This window comes from Cryptosporidium ubiquitum, assembly GCF_001865345.1.
Source record: "Cryptosporidium ubiquitum isolate 39726 chromosome Unknown contig_12, whole genome shotgun sequence".
In the NCBI taxonomy this organism is placed as follows: Eukaryota; Apicomplexa; class Conoidasida; order Eucoccidiorida; family Cryptosporidiidae; genus Cryptosporidium; species Cryptosporidium ubiquitum.
Genome location: NW_021639804.1, coordinates 175,518 through 189,687, shown reverse-complemented (window position 1 = coordinate 189,687; position 14,170 = coordinate 175,518). Strand labels below are relative to the sequence as shown.

Here is a 14,170-nt window from a genome sequence, read left to right as displayed (position 1 = left end):
GCAAGGAAAGGAAATAGTATCCATTTATGAGTTCAGCATTTAAATCCTAATATTTTGAGATTTACTCTTTATTATATTCAAAGAATCCAAATTTTCTATAATTTGTATAATTCATTCAGTTTTACTCTTTCGTGTAAAATAACAACTCACCTTTAATCAAATGTTTTATCATATTTATTTTGGCATATTTATTTTTTTTATTTTGATATAGTTTTTTTTCCTGCACTTCTTTGAGAGCTGCTAGTTCACTCAAAATTGAATCCTTTTTTGCTAAGATTTCTCCAGTATTTTTCTATTAATTTCAAGTTAATTTTTATTTGATTAGTAATTAGTGGTATTTAATACTTAAGTTAGCATATTTTTTTCAATCAATTTTGTTTGAAACCACTTGAATAACTTACATGATCAAAAAGCAAGGATTCCATTTCATTGTTTGCTTTTTTTTGTTCTTTTATTAATGGATCATTGCATTCTGTCTGCTCAAAGTTATCAATATTTTTCAATATATTCAAGTATGATTTTTCAATGAAATCTGATAGTAATGCCATTATCAAATTAATTTTTTATTTTGTTCCATTTTTTTTATCACAATTATTTATAATCTCAATATTCGAAATTTTACAATAATTTTTAAAAAATAATAAAAAAATGATTTGCATGCAATTAATACCAAATGCCGGCATATATTTTTATACATTCTTAAAATAAAATATATAAAAATATTATAATTTAAAAAATGTGGGGAGAAATTTTAATTTCTAATTTAACTAGATAAAAATGCATGTTGAAAAAATCATCTAATGCATCTTACAGATAATTTTCCAACAAAATCCATAGAACTTTAAAATACCCTAATTTACTATCATTTCTATTTATTTAAAGCTAATCTTTTATTATATTCAAAATAAGTTTTTATATTCTTAATTTGTCATGCATTGAATTAACAAAATAGAATTTTGAATTGCATAGATTTCCCGCCTTTTGTCACTATTTAATTGTACAGAGTGCTATTAACGTCTAATTAACATGATTGAAATAAAATATCTGAGACAAGTATCTAACATACATTCTAGAAATTTTGAATTATTATTTTTACATTTCTCCAGCATAATAAAATGCTACTTAGCAAATTTGAATGTTTAAAAGATTTGTTTTTTTAATCTAAATTTAAACGAAAACAATACTCATGAATTACGAAGAATTAATTGACATGAATACATAAAGCTGTTTAATTTTAAGAAAATAAGCAATATATTTATATAACGAAAAATTTTTTTACATATGCATTATACATGTACCTTAAGTAAACAATCACGTAGTCGTATAAAATAATATAATGTTTGAAATGACGAAAATGGACAGACCTGATCCTACTTATGTTTACTATGTATACATAGCTGAGGACAAAAAACGGATCTTCTGATTTTACATTATATTAAAGAGGTTGAATACGCTTTTTGATTGTTTCTTTATATCGTTAATAGCCGCAATATTTTTATTCAGAAATACAATAAGATACAAAATCGTAGATGTTTATGTTGTTTTCTCCAATGTCACTCAGTATACAGTTCACCTCTTCCGGTGTTAATTTAATTATTGATCCAATATTTAGAAGATGTTTTCTCAATTCGGTGGAACTTATTGTGTCCTTTCCATCGGAGATTGACTGCAATGACTCAACTAAGTCTCTAGCAATAACTCTATCATTATATACGACCTCACCGATTTTAATTAAATCTTCTTCAGTGTAGAAACCTCTCTCATTAGATTCTGGAATGGCAATTTAGTTTTGGAAATAAATTAATTTGTTATTAAGCAACTAGTAAATTACCTGCTCTTATCGCCAGTTTATCTCTTTTTGTTAATTGTACCCCTATAGCATTCAACATATGTATTATTTTCTCTTCTGAAACTTTTCCTGTTTTGTCTCTGTCAACAATCTTGAAAAACTGTCTTAATTCATGTACCTAAAATATGTTAAATCCAAATTAAGTCATTATATATTCACCTGATCTTATTTATACGGGAACTGTTACTAAACATAAACTTACACGTGACTTTGACAAACCAGAAACTTCACCTAAAACCATTATATAAAAACTTTACTTATATTATCTGTTGCATAAAGAAATACAAATTTTTTAAATTTGCAATTTTCCCTCGATTTCTTTTTTTCCTCTTAATTTTATTTGTCCACATAAATGAATTGTTGCATGCATGTAAGAACATTTAATGTGCGGGAGTGCAAAATTGAAAATAAGAAAAAGAAAATCAGATAAAGAAAATTAGAGTGGGATATTGTTAAGAGAAACGTGAAGCAATACAGTTAAATTGAAGACCAAAATAAACAATCTAAAAATATATAGCCAAAAATAATGCTCAAACAAATAAATGAAAATTGAACAAATAAAGAAAGTTATTAAGAGAAAATAACTGCAATAATTAAGTATTTAGTACGAGTTCTCTACAACATCTCCAACCAAAGTTATTGTAGAAACGGTGACAATTCCCGCAATGAAAGATCCTAATTTTAAGAAAATGGGGATTGAGTGTTTGTCATTGAATACATCCGGAATAACTTCAATACAAGCAACATAAAGAATTGTTCCAGCAGCAAGTGCTGAGCAAATAGCTGATGCAATCGAATTTGAGATTATTACAATAGCTCCAATCATGGTCCCTATAGGTGATCCAAATGAAAGAATAATAATGTAAATTATTGGGTTAATGCCCTTTGAAATGAGAGTCATGTACACTATTAAAATTTCAATCCATTTATGAGCAAAAATAACGCAGGTGATAACCCAAGTGCCCAAAATGCTCTTTGAAGTTCCTACAACCATTCCTTCAAATAGGGAATGGAAAAACAATGCGCAGACCAAAACGAATCCTATCGAACTAGCAACGGTTTCTTTCTTTGTTTTACCAGCATTCTCAAACAAGTTTGTTTTAACTTTCTTTGATAACGAATTTTGTTTCTTGATCAAATTTGGCGCGCATAATGGCGAGCTCTTCTTATCAGTTGTTAAGTCTGAGTCAAATTGATCAATAATGCACGAATCTTCGTCGGATGAGAAACCGGACGAGACATTAGTACTCATAACATTAGAGTTTATGTTTTCTCCTGAACCATTATGATTAGAGTTTCTGTGATAACAGTCGTGGAAATGACCATGTATTTCATGTGTTCCAAAAAACTCGTCGACTATACTTTCAAAAATTAGTGAGAATAAGAAACCTACCAAAATTAAGTAGCAAACACCATTTATCTCAATACCCGAAATCTTAAAAGATAACAGCCCCGAGCTTGAATCTTCGATCGCATCTGGAATGAGATGAACGAGAGCTAGAGCAATAAAAGCTCCTGCTCCAAAGGCTGTCAGAGTCGGAAGAATCCTACTTTTATATCCTTTATTCTTCTCATTGCTATCAATTTTGGCCGGAAAAAAATAACCCAAGATGGCTGACAAGAGTAATAAAACACTACAAATTAATTTGTGCCAGAACAAATCCATCTTTATATAACTATTTTCTCAAAAGTAATTAAAGTTTTGCTCATATATCAATTTTACATTTAAACAAACTATTATAACTTTCGTAGTGAGTAAATATAAATTTAATCACTCGTTTTTTTGATTGTTGTTCTAATTCTAGTTAGGATACTGTGTTATCTTTCTATACAAGCTCAGCTACTTCTCTTTACCTGAAAAAAACTGGAAAATTGATTTAAGATAAACCAGTACAAATAAACACTTCAATTCGGATATCCACTTTTTTAGAAAATATATTTAAACTTAAATTAACAAATGCACTAAATTATTTTTTTTTTATTTCCCCCAATAGTCATTTTAAGTGCCTTGTAGACAAAAATACCGTATTTTATTTTAAATGGCAAAATTTGGCGCCACATATTTTTTCCAAAAAAATATTGATAAATCAAGATGATATAAGGTATACTATAATAATTGAAATATTATAGTAATCAATCCACACTAAGGTTCTTGATAGATTAAATTTTTAAAAGTTTAGCAATCATATGGTAACTTTCTTTTAGCTGTAGCTAGAAGCAAACTGCGTGTAAATTAACACATTAAGAGCTTTACATATACATTTCTTTATCTTTAATGAAGAGTAAGAGGAGTACTTTTAAACTGAGTGCTATTTTCAGCAGCTTCTAATAAAATTAGTGCTTCAGATAACTTGAGGAGGTGTCCATTTTACATTTGTTTTTAATATCTATTAATAACACTACTACTCTTTTATTTATAATTGTTAAAACACTACATTAAAAAGTTGCTACTATTTTCCATCAATATTTTTCCAAAAGCTATTGCTGCAAGGATTTGGAATTTTAAAAGTTTATGTCTGGCTTATTGAAACATACTGAATGATTTCAATAAATTGAATTAATACGTTTTATGCTTATGAAATTATCAGCTTATAGGCAAATTTTCAATCTGGTGGAGATACAAGGTAATACGTTTTGTGTTACACCTCTGCCTTTATATTTCTAAGATATATTGACTTTTTTTCTACAAAGGAATTTAGAAGAAAATAAGAATGACTCAGATTGAAGAGTTATTTACTATTGATCTCGAAGGTGAGGAGGCAAGTCATTATGAAAATCAAACTGAAGAGAGTAGACTTGAATATGAAGTAGATAAGATCAGTCAAGAAGATGGAAAGGTAATTCAAAAAATCAGTGATGATGAGGTCAAAATTAACGCATACAAGAGTGATGTAAAGTCTGATGGCGAAATAATTGAAGATGAGGATGAAGAAGAGAGCCAGAATGATAAATATCAGTATCAAGATGATGTTCAGGACGATTTAGATAACAGGAGTTCTTACATTTTTAATTTTGAATTAAATAATAAAAAACTAATTGAAAAAGTCAAAAATTTACAGGACAATGAATTAGAAAGCGTTGTTAGTGTGGAGTTATGGAATTTATACAAAGAAATGGGGCCAAATATATGGCCATCTTTTTTAAGATATGAGAACCCACCAAAACATGTGAAGATGTTGGAATCAAGATTTTATTTGAATAACAAATCTGGAAAATCAGACCAGGAAGTCGTGTTTGCCAATATTAAAGACAATTGTAACTCACTAAATAATGTAAATGTATACGAAGAAAACTACCTGTCTCATATTAATGAATTATTAAAGGAGTTATCTGAGAAGAAGGGATTTTATTCACGTATTTTTGATGATGAACAAAATACGAGAGATGGTTTAATTAATTTATATCTGGTAACAAATGGTATTAAAAAAAGTACAACTAGTGGTAGGTGCCAATTTTGTGGGTGTTCTAAATGTGATAGAAAGGCTAAAAACTGTAAAGCTAATAGGTGCTTTAAATGTTTGCTTAAGGGGCACCAAATAAAAAACTGTGATACCAAGTATGGTTATTTTAATCAACAACTACTATTGCCAATTAGAATGGAAAGGGAAAATGTTTTTACTGAAAGAAACCTAATTGAAAACTTATTCAACTTTTCCAAAAGAAGAAAATTTGATATACAAATTAATAATTCTAAATTTTGTATTTGCTTGAATTGCAATCAAACTGGACACATTAATTGTAGTAGACAAGTTCCAATGTTTTCCAAAGGGTCTAAGGTTAAAGATATGATTTCATCATCAGAAAACAGATTCCTCATTTTCCCAGAAGATTCTAGTTCCGTAAATCAAAGCAACAGAAATCAGTATTTAAAAACTAATATTATTATCCCGAGTAATAAACTTTTTAACATTTCTTATCTTTTGGAGTTTACCAAAAGTACTCGAAACCAAAATAATGCTCAAGTTAAAATAGTTGATGTTAAACAAGATAAGCCATTTTTTATCACTCATAATAACTTTGAACAAATGAATGGAATTTATCCACAAAACCAAATGCATTTTCATCATCCCACACAATTTAACATTCACAACCACAATATTAATATGCAACAGCAAGTCAACACCCAAACTTATTCTTATCAAAATCCGAATATTCAATATCAACACTTTCAGAATAATCAACAATTTCAAACCCACATATTTCATCAAAATCCTACTTACAGCCACCAAAACCAACTACATGACCAGCTATACCATTATAACCGGCCAGTTAGCAATCACATCAATATCGGTTTTGCACCAAATCAAAACAATACCGTCTACTCCAGTTCTATAGTGCAAATTAAAAGAGCTAACGATGCCCCCAATATTAGAAGAAAAGGGTTCAATTGCGGTTCTAATTTCAGAGGCAGGAAAAGATAGAATGAATATATTTATTCATCTGCTAAGCTATGTATTCTTTGTTCGTATATACGTGTATGTGACTTAATGTTTACTACACACTCTGAGCCTTAGGCTCTCTCATTTAAAAACATTTCTTTATATGTATTTATATATATTTCCTATATTAATGTATTTCTAATTTGTTAAATTTTGTTTTTTTTCTCAAATTCTTTTATTCTGAGGTATCAATACTTCAATGCTGGTATACATTAAGTGGGGAGGAACTTCCAGGTATGGGGAACATGTTGGCGCCGAAACATGCGCAAATTAAATACAGAAAGTTGGGTACAAGATTAAAGGTAGAGGAGATAAAAATTTGAGAATATCTAAGGTTTCTCTGGGAGTTTTAGAATAAGAGTTTGATGTGTGTATATATTTATATGTGTACATGACTAGAGTTAAGGGTCAAGCTCTATTTACAAATAATTATTTTGAGGTAGAAAATAAGGATAATTTGGTTTCAGGCTTGTTGAACACAAATAATTTTGTGGTTTTATTGCAAAAAGAAGAAGGAAAATAAATTAAAGATTTATGAGATTTAGATTGGGTCTAAGAATTAATAATTTGAGAATTAATTGGAAACTATAATGTCTATAATAAATGGAGATGTGAGCGAAGGTACTGGAAGTTCTGGTACACAGAAAGGACGGAGAGGAAGGCCAAGACGTAGTAACCCAGTAACTCAGATAAGTAATTTGGAATCAGAAGAGAGCAGCATGAATGATATTCCTGTGGAAAAGAATGGAGTTGTTTCTGTGTGTGAAATAGAGTTGTTAACAGAAGAGGATAAAACAATTCCAGATGCAAAGTTAGCAAGCTATAATATAGAGGAAGAGTTTGTTGGATTTGGTGTGGGATTATCTACTGGTTTTGATAGATATTTCCAATCAAATGGATTTAATTCGATGGGAGGAGGAAATACAGGAATCAGGTTATGTTATTCGGGCTTGTGGCGGAAACTTCCCCAAAATGTTCCTGTTAGAGAGTTGGCAATGTCCAGGTATCATATTGCAGTACTACTGAATAATGGTCACGTTTATGTTACACTAAATGATATGAATGAGAGCCTTTATGGCAATTTTGAGAATTATCAGAAAATTTCAGGAGTATTAGTAAATAGCCAGCAGGAGCGTCCAGAATCTGGAAATGAACAAAGAAACAGCATAAATAGTAGCAATACACTACTTCTTGAGAGTAGTATAGTCCAAGGTAGTTGGCTTAATATTAAAGAATTGGATGATAAGAATATTCGAGGGCTTAGAATTGCCTCAATTGCTGTTGAGGCTGGTAACTTTGAACACAAGTTTGGCATCAAGAGTTTTGTTTTAGCATGTTTGACAAGTGAAGGCAAAATTTGGATTGTAGAACATAACTCATCTGTACAGGGAGGATTTAACAATCTCCGTCACATAGATCTTAGACAACTAAACCCAAAGAATCAAGATGAAACCAAAGACAAGAGTCTGACAGGTAATGAGTTTTATAGAGCTGTTGATGTTACACTATCCGAAATGATACCAATTTACGGAAAAAGCTTTGAAAAAATTGAGAAAGTTGAAGAAATTAACGAATATCAGGACATCACGTCTGAAAACTTTCTTCCGTCCTTCCCATACAAATATGGAATGGCCATAACTTCTCTTTTAGTTGATGGCCAAAGTAGCAGTATTATTCTTAAGAAGAATACTGAGATTAGTAATTACGACAAAATGGTTGTACTGGATCTTCCAGTTACATGTAGGAAAACTTTTTGTGGGCCAAATGCTGATTTTGGTCTGATACTATTGCAAAACGGGCTACTTTGGAGTTGGGACCGAAGAGAAGGTCTAATCAAACAAGTAAGGCAAAGCCACGATCCTCCTAAGTCTTGCATCTCCATTAGAGAGTTTAACCAATCTGACCAAGAGCACTTCTCAGAAAAGATTAACTTAAGGGTCTTAAATGGTTCATTATTTGGGAGAAAGGTAATTGATTTTTCTGGCATGAATGGAGAATTTATTGCATTGACTCAAGATGGAATTGTTCATGAATGGAATGATCCAGATAGAATGAGTATCTTTAAAAGACCTTTAATTTTAAACCCAATCATTTTAACCCCAAAAACTCATCATCTGATTGTCAAGAAGGCTCTTTCAAATGGTGGATACTGGTCTTTTGATGCTATTACCTTGAAATGTAACCAGGTTCCAGATATTCAGAAACCTTTCAAAGATGATAATATAAAGAAAATAGACTTAAACACCGGTGTAATTAAAGAAATGATGAATAGGGAAATTAATGAAATGTATGATCCAAATAACCGAATTATTGGGGTTTGGTTATTGGAAGGCATAACCTTGGTTCTCTATAAAGATGGAGTTTTAAAAGCTCTTTACAATTATTTAGGTAGGGATGGGTATGATACCAAGGTTGGCTTTATCTCTGAAGAAGACGAGCTCTGCTGGAATAGGCAGAACTCTTCAATAAAAAACTGCATTCTCTTATCTTCAAGATTGGGAAGATGCATTCCAGCCAATCCAATAGCGTTGGTTGGATTGCTCTCGAATTTTGAAAGAGGCAAATCCCTTTCAGACAAACAAAAACAGTTGATCATACAGAGATCTTTAGTTAAGCTTTCTCTCAGAGAAAAACCAGTTTATCGTATTTTAGCGTGTTATAACTCCATAGTACTTGGAATTTTAAGATCCAATGCTAAATGGCGTCCAGGAAGGGGCCAAAACTCTAAAAAAGCTCAGCCATCAAAACTTATATGTAAGTCTGATCCTTCATCTCAGGAACAGTTCAAACTTAATGATGAAGAAATGAATTTCTCTGCCACTGTTAATCTTAAAGATGTCAAGGAAATCGTTCAAAATCAAGAAAATAAGGAAGACTCAAACCCCGAAACTTTCACTTGTAACAAAAATCATGTTGCCAATTTATCTACCAATCAGGAATTATCTACTTTGCAGATACCTTCAGTTAAAGATACCGAAACTATTCTTAATAAAAAAGTCGATATCCATGATCAGAATCAGGTTCCAAATAAAGGTAGAGGGTCCAGTAGTAAGAAACCCTCTTCTAGAAAAAGCTGTAACTCTGTAAAAGTTATTGCTTCTTCTATTAAAAATGCCCAAGACAATACTCCAATTAATTCATCCACAACTACCAATAGTGCTATGATTTCTACATCTAATACAAATATCCATGTTACGACTAATACTGTCTCTACAATGGACGAATCACCTACACTTTCAAAAAATGAGCCTAACCCAAGCATAGAAACTAACAATGTAAATCCTACATCTTACAAGCTGAGCAAAGATACAACTTCAAAACGTAGAAATGACCCAGATTCTAGTCCTTTTTCATCATCCGTTCCACCTACTTCCAACAGAAGATCATCTGTATGCAGCCAAAAGGCTTTTAATAACACATCTAAAGCTCAAGTTAACTCTAAAACAAGGAAAAGAGAAAGAAGATCTCTTTCTAAATCTGAAGATAAAGAGAACGCGAATTGCATGAATAATTTGGATAATAAAAGCTTATACAACACTGAAAAGGAGGAGGAACATTCTCCTTGGGGGTCAAAGAAGCTAAGTCTTGTTGAATACGAAGTTGAGCAAATACTCAGCATTCGTGAAAAGCCTTTGACTAAACAAAAGGAATACTTAATTAAATGGAAAGTTCCTGGACACCCAGTACAACCAACGTGGGAGCCTGAAGAAAATCTTAACGGTTGCGAAGAGCTTCTACAAGATTTCCTCAAGAGTATTAAAACATCCAGATCTGGAAGGCTTCTTCTTCCTTGTACTGCAATAAACAAAATTACTTAATTTTGTAACTGAACTAACAATAAAACTTCAAATTTACCCTCTTTAAAACTCTCAAATATCTCTTCTATACTTATCTTATAGCTTTATATTTCATCTTAGATCAATTAACCATTCATTTTTACATTAATTGCATGTTTTTACCGCCAAAATTTTTTTACTTTTGTACCTCTGTAGTACATTTAGGTGACGCAAAAGAGAATTTTAGAAAAAAAAGTTATATACAAATATACAATAAAAACATCTTAGAAAAGCTTTTTAAAGAATATATTTCTTTTTAATAATTGAACTAGCCAAATTTGAAAGAATTGAATTCTTAGCCATCTGATCATTTTAGTCTACTGGCATATTAACCAGTTTTTAAAGTTTAACTTAATTCACAACATTTATTGAATATTTTATACTATCTAAACTTTAAAGCAAATTATGGCAAGAATTTATTAACTTTAATAGCCATAAACACGATTTTACCTCACTCAAAACATTCAAAAAAAAACGCTCTAAAATTGAAAAAGCAAAATATGGACGATGTTAACCTTGAATTAGAAGCACTACAAGCTATTTACTCTGATAAAGAGCTTACTATTGAAGCTAAAGAAGATTGTCAAATAATTCATATTCAGCTTGTTAAAGAAGCAAAATCCGGAATTAACTCTATAAATGAGGACAACGAAAAAATTAAATTCATCAAAATTAAAGTTGTATTTCTTATTAATCAAGAATATCCAGAAAGATCTCCACCAGAAATTAATAATATAAATATATGTATTCTTGATGGAAAATATTGCATGAATGAATGCCCCATAGATAACTACCATGATGAAGAAAGTGATAATACAATTTTGTTTGATGATTCAACAAGCACATATGTAAATGTGGATGAAGTTATTAATTATTATAATTCAATTAAAGAAAGTTATATTGGAAGAGTATGTATTTTTGATATAATAGAAAATTTACAAGTATTCATTGATGACGTTGCATCCAAATTAATAACTAACCAAGAAAGTCAAGTAGTTTATGAAAACCCTGTCTCAAATTCAATTGAAGAAATGGAAGGAGAAGACCAAGCTGCTTATTCTGGTTTAACCGAACGTATTTTATGTCCAATAGAAGAGAGGGTTACTGAAGAACAGTTTAATCTTTGGAAAATAGCTTTTAAGTCAGAAATGATTGAAAAGAATATTTGGAAAGATGAAAATCAAGATTCTAATCAACTCACAGGTAAGCAACTTTTTGAAAAGGATGAATCTCTGATTAAAAGTGATGAAAATTCTTCTGTTATAATTGATTCTACTGATACCTTATAATATTTATCAAATAAGCCTTGATGCTAGGTAAATTCTTTTTCAGCCACATTATATATGTAATTATCTTTTAATTAAATAACTCATATTCTTCCTAATGGCTCTAATTGTTTTTTATCTTTTTTTTTTTACTACTATCCATAGTATATTATTAATCACTAAATAAACCATCATCTTCATTTACAGTAAATGACTTTGCCATTGATGAAGATTTTGTTATATCATTTATATCAAAAATACCTGAATCTTCCTTGATCTTCCTAGATTTGTTGATCTCCAAATCCTTCTTCATCTTTTCAATTATTTCATCATTAGATAATTGTGGTAACTGTTTATTATCATCATTTCTTTTTGTTTCCTCCTCATTATCATTTACAATGAAGTCTTTCAAATCTTCATAATCATCCTCTTCATCTTCATCTGGATTCAAATTTCTCAAATCTCTACTCAAGTTTTCATTTGAATAATTATCTTCGTTAATATTATCATCCATAGAAAATGAAATCTTTTTTTTACTTCTTGAATAAATCATACTATTTACCAAATCACTATTACCTGCACCTTGAGTGGCCTTAATATCATTATTATCTCCTATTAATCTTCCATTTTCATTCATTATTAACTGATCTGTTGCAGATGAGGAGGTAGACTGTGCCATATTATTTACCTCATAACATTTATCTATCCAATTTGAATATATATCAACAGCTTCATCAAATTTTCCAATTCTAGAAGTATACTCCACACCACATACTCTACATGATAAATGCCCCAATCTTTCTTTATGGTTCATTCTGACACCAACGGTCTTAACATTATTACAAAATGGGCAACTAAACTCCTTATCCAACTTTGGTACTTTACTCTTTTTAACCTCCACCTTCTTAGTCTTTCTCTTACCCATGGGTCAACTATTACTACTTATTCTTGGGTTTTTTATTATTAATAGGTTTAAAAACCTTAGACTGAAGCTATTAATAAATTCTTATATACAATTACTAATTCCCGCGTAAATTTTTTTTTTTAATATTTAACCATTTTTCTTGAGAAAAATTGACTAAATACAAGTCAATAAAAAAAATTTTATTAAAAAAAGTGAAAAACCACACAATGATAGTTAACCCTGAGAAAAAATGTTGCAATAAAGAATATAATCAGCTTTCTGTAATAGAGTAAGTTTTACTTGCTTGCATTTCTAGACGTTATAATTTTATTCTTTGTTAATTCCAAACATTCAACTTCTTCTATAAATCTTAATAAAAATATTTGTTGAAACATAAACCATATTTCAATTTATTTCAAATACTTGAATGTAATGAATTGTTAAATTCTATTATTAATCGTCTTTAATTTAAAATGATCTGATACATTTGAATCTAATAATGGGGGAAAAAAATAGATTCTTCAGTGGTATAGGAGGATTACACCTATCAATAAAAAACGCAGCTGATTCAATTAATTCTGTAAGCAATTAAATCAAAAAACCCAATTTAACTTTATTTAATAATCGCTCTTATTTAACTGTTATAAATATTCCTTATTAACAGAAATCAGATTATTTCCATTCTGATATAAAGATTGAGGTTATTAAAGCTTTTGAAATAAATGACTGTGCAAATATTACCTATAAAAAAAATTTCCCAGATACATTAATATGCAATAAAAATATTGAATCTTTAAATTTACATGATATCCCTTATGCTGATATTTGGCTTCTTAGTCCTCCTTGTCAGCCTTTCACCAAAGGAGGTTCAAAAAAAGATTCGGACGATCCAAGATCTAAACCATTTTTAAAATTAATTGAATTAATGCCATTATTAGAAAGCCATGATAAACTTCCAAAGGCTTGGTTCGTTGAAAATGTTGCAAACTTTGAAACATCAAACACTCATAAGAAAATGATGAATATGCTCTCAAAGTTAAATTTTTGTACATTTGAGTTTATGTTATCACCAACTTTGATTGGAGTTCCAAACACCAGAGTCAGATATTACTGTGTTTCTTTCAGAAAAGATTCAGATGATTCAATCAAACAACTAAATGAATTAAAAAAGTCAATTTATGAAAAAAATTATCAGTCCATAGCAAACAATGTGCTTTCATCCCATCCAATAAGGGAAAATATAAAAAATTCCCAAATGCAAGAAATTCCCACAGAATATTCAAATATACTATGTTCTCTTCCTTACGAATACAAGCAAATAATCCAAATGATGAATAATATACCAAGTTCAATAAATGATATAATAATGAATTCAAACAAAATCGATGATGAAAGTTTTAAATTACTCAAACAATTTGCTAATAATATTGTAAAAAACAACCCTTCCTTTAAATTTGATATAGTTAATATTAATTCCAAAGCTTCAACCACATTTACTAAAAGTTATATAGAAACCCAGGGTCGTGGTGGTCCTTTATTTGATTATTCTGAAAACCACCAAAAAAGTGAAAAAAGTATTATTGATTATGATATTTATAACCATATATTCAATACTTGTACTTTAGAACATCAAAGATTCCAAAATGCTCAAAACAAAAATAATTTGAGATGTTTTCACCCACAAGAAATACTTTTAATTATGGGGTTCCCTGATAATTGGTTTGAAAATATCAACATCAATATTAAAAAAAAATACTCGCTTATTGGGAATAGTATTTCCGTCCATATTGTAACAATACTTCTCCATTTCATGCTGGAATTATTAATTAATTGATCTATTACATGATTTGAAAATTTAATTTCTTTTTTTAAGCTAT

General features: G+C 29.8%; 8 protein-coding genes across 8 annotated transcripts; 4 read left to right on the top strand and 4 right to left on the bottom strand.

Annotated features, from left to right (window-relative positions):
• Nucleotides 1–121: 121 nt before the first annotated feature.
• cubi_01903 (uncharacterized protein) lies at nt 122–548 on the bottom strand (the record flags this gene model as incomplete). The annotated part of the gene is made up of 2 exons (XM_029018915.1): nt 122–292; nt 402–548. 2 exons carry the CDS (start codon nt 546–548, stop codon nt 122–124), a joined length of 318 nt encoding a protein of 105 aa, XP_028876389.1.
• Nucleotides 549–1,495: 947 nt separating this feature from the next.
• Nucleotides 1,496–2,090, bottom strand: cubi_01902 (uncharacterized protein; the record flags this gene model as incomplete). The annotated part of the gene is made up of 3 exons (XM_029018914.1): nt 1,496–1,770; nt 1,832–1,967; nt 2,052–2,090. 3 exons carry the CDS (start codon nt 2,088–2,090, stop codon nt 1,496–1,498), a joined length of 450 nt encoding a protein of 149 aa, XP_028876388.1.
• Nucleotides 2,091–2,450: 360 nt separating this feature from the next.
• On the bottom strand, nt 2,451–3,515 carry cubi_01901 (uncharacterized protein; the record flags this gene model as incomplete). Its single annotated transcript, XM_029018913.1, has 1 exon — nt 2,451–3,515. One exon carries the CDS (start codon nt 3,513–3,515, stop codon nt 2,451–2,453), a length of 1,065 nt encoding a protein of 354 aa, XP_028876387.1.
• A 1,045-nt stretch (nt 3,516–4,560) lies between these two features.
• Nucleotides 4,561–6,270, top strand: cubi_01900 (uncharacterized protein; the record flags this gene model as incomplete). Its single annotated transcript, XM_029018912.1, has 1 exon — nt 4,561–6,270. One exon carries the CDS (start codon nt 4,561–4,563, stop codon nt 6,268–6,270), a length of 1,710 nt encoding a protein of 569 aa, XP_028876386.1.
• A 608-nt stretch (nt 6,271–6,878) lies between these two features.
• On the top strand, nt 6,879–10,106 carry cubi_01899 (chromatin associated protein; the record flags this gene model as incomplete). Its single annotated transcript, XM_029018911.1, has 1 exon — nt 6,879–10,106. The coding sequence occupies one exon, from the start codon at nt 6,879–6,881 to the stop codon at nt 10,104–10,106; it is 3,228 nt and encodes a 1,075-aa protein (XP_028876385.1).
• A 518-nt stretch (nt 10,107–10,624) lies between these two features.
• Nucleotides 10,625–11,413, top strand: cubi_01898 (uncharacterized protein; the record flags this gene model as incomplete). Its single annotated transcript, XM_029018910.1, has 1 exon — nt 10,625–11,413. One exon carries the CDS (start codon nt 10,625–10,627, stop codon nt 11,411–11,413), a length of 789 nt encoding a protein of 262 aa, XP_028876384.1.
• A 148-nt stretch (nt 11,414–11,561) lies between these two features.
• On the bottom strand, nt 11,562–12,314 carry cubi_01897 (uncharacterized protein; the record flags this gene model as incomplete). The annotated part of the gene is made up of 1 exon (XM_029018909.1): nt 11,562–12,314. One exon carries the CDS (start codon nt 12,312–12,314, stop codon nt 11,562–11,564), a length of 753 nt encoding a protein of 250 aa, XP_028876383.1.
• Nucleotides 12,315–12,792: 478 nt separating this feature from the next.
• cubi_01896 (DNA methyltransferase) lies at nt 12,793–14,127 on the top strand (the record flags this gene model as incomplete). The annotated part of the gene is made up of 2 exons (XM_029018908.1): nt 12,793–12,873; nt 12,958–14,127. 2 exons carry the CDS (start codon nt 12,793–12,795, stop codon nt 14,125–14,127), a joined length of 1,251 nt encoding a protein of 416 aa, XP_028876382.1.
• Between the last annotated feature and the right edge of the window lie 43 nt (nt 14,128–14,170).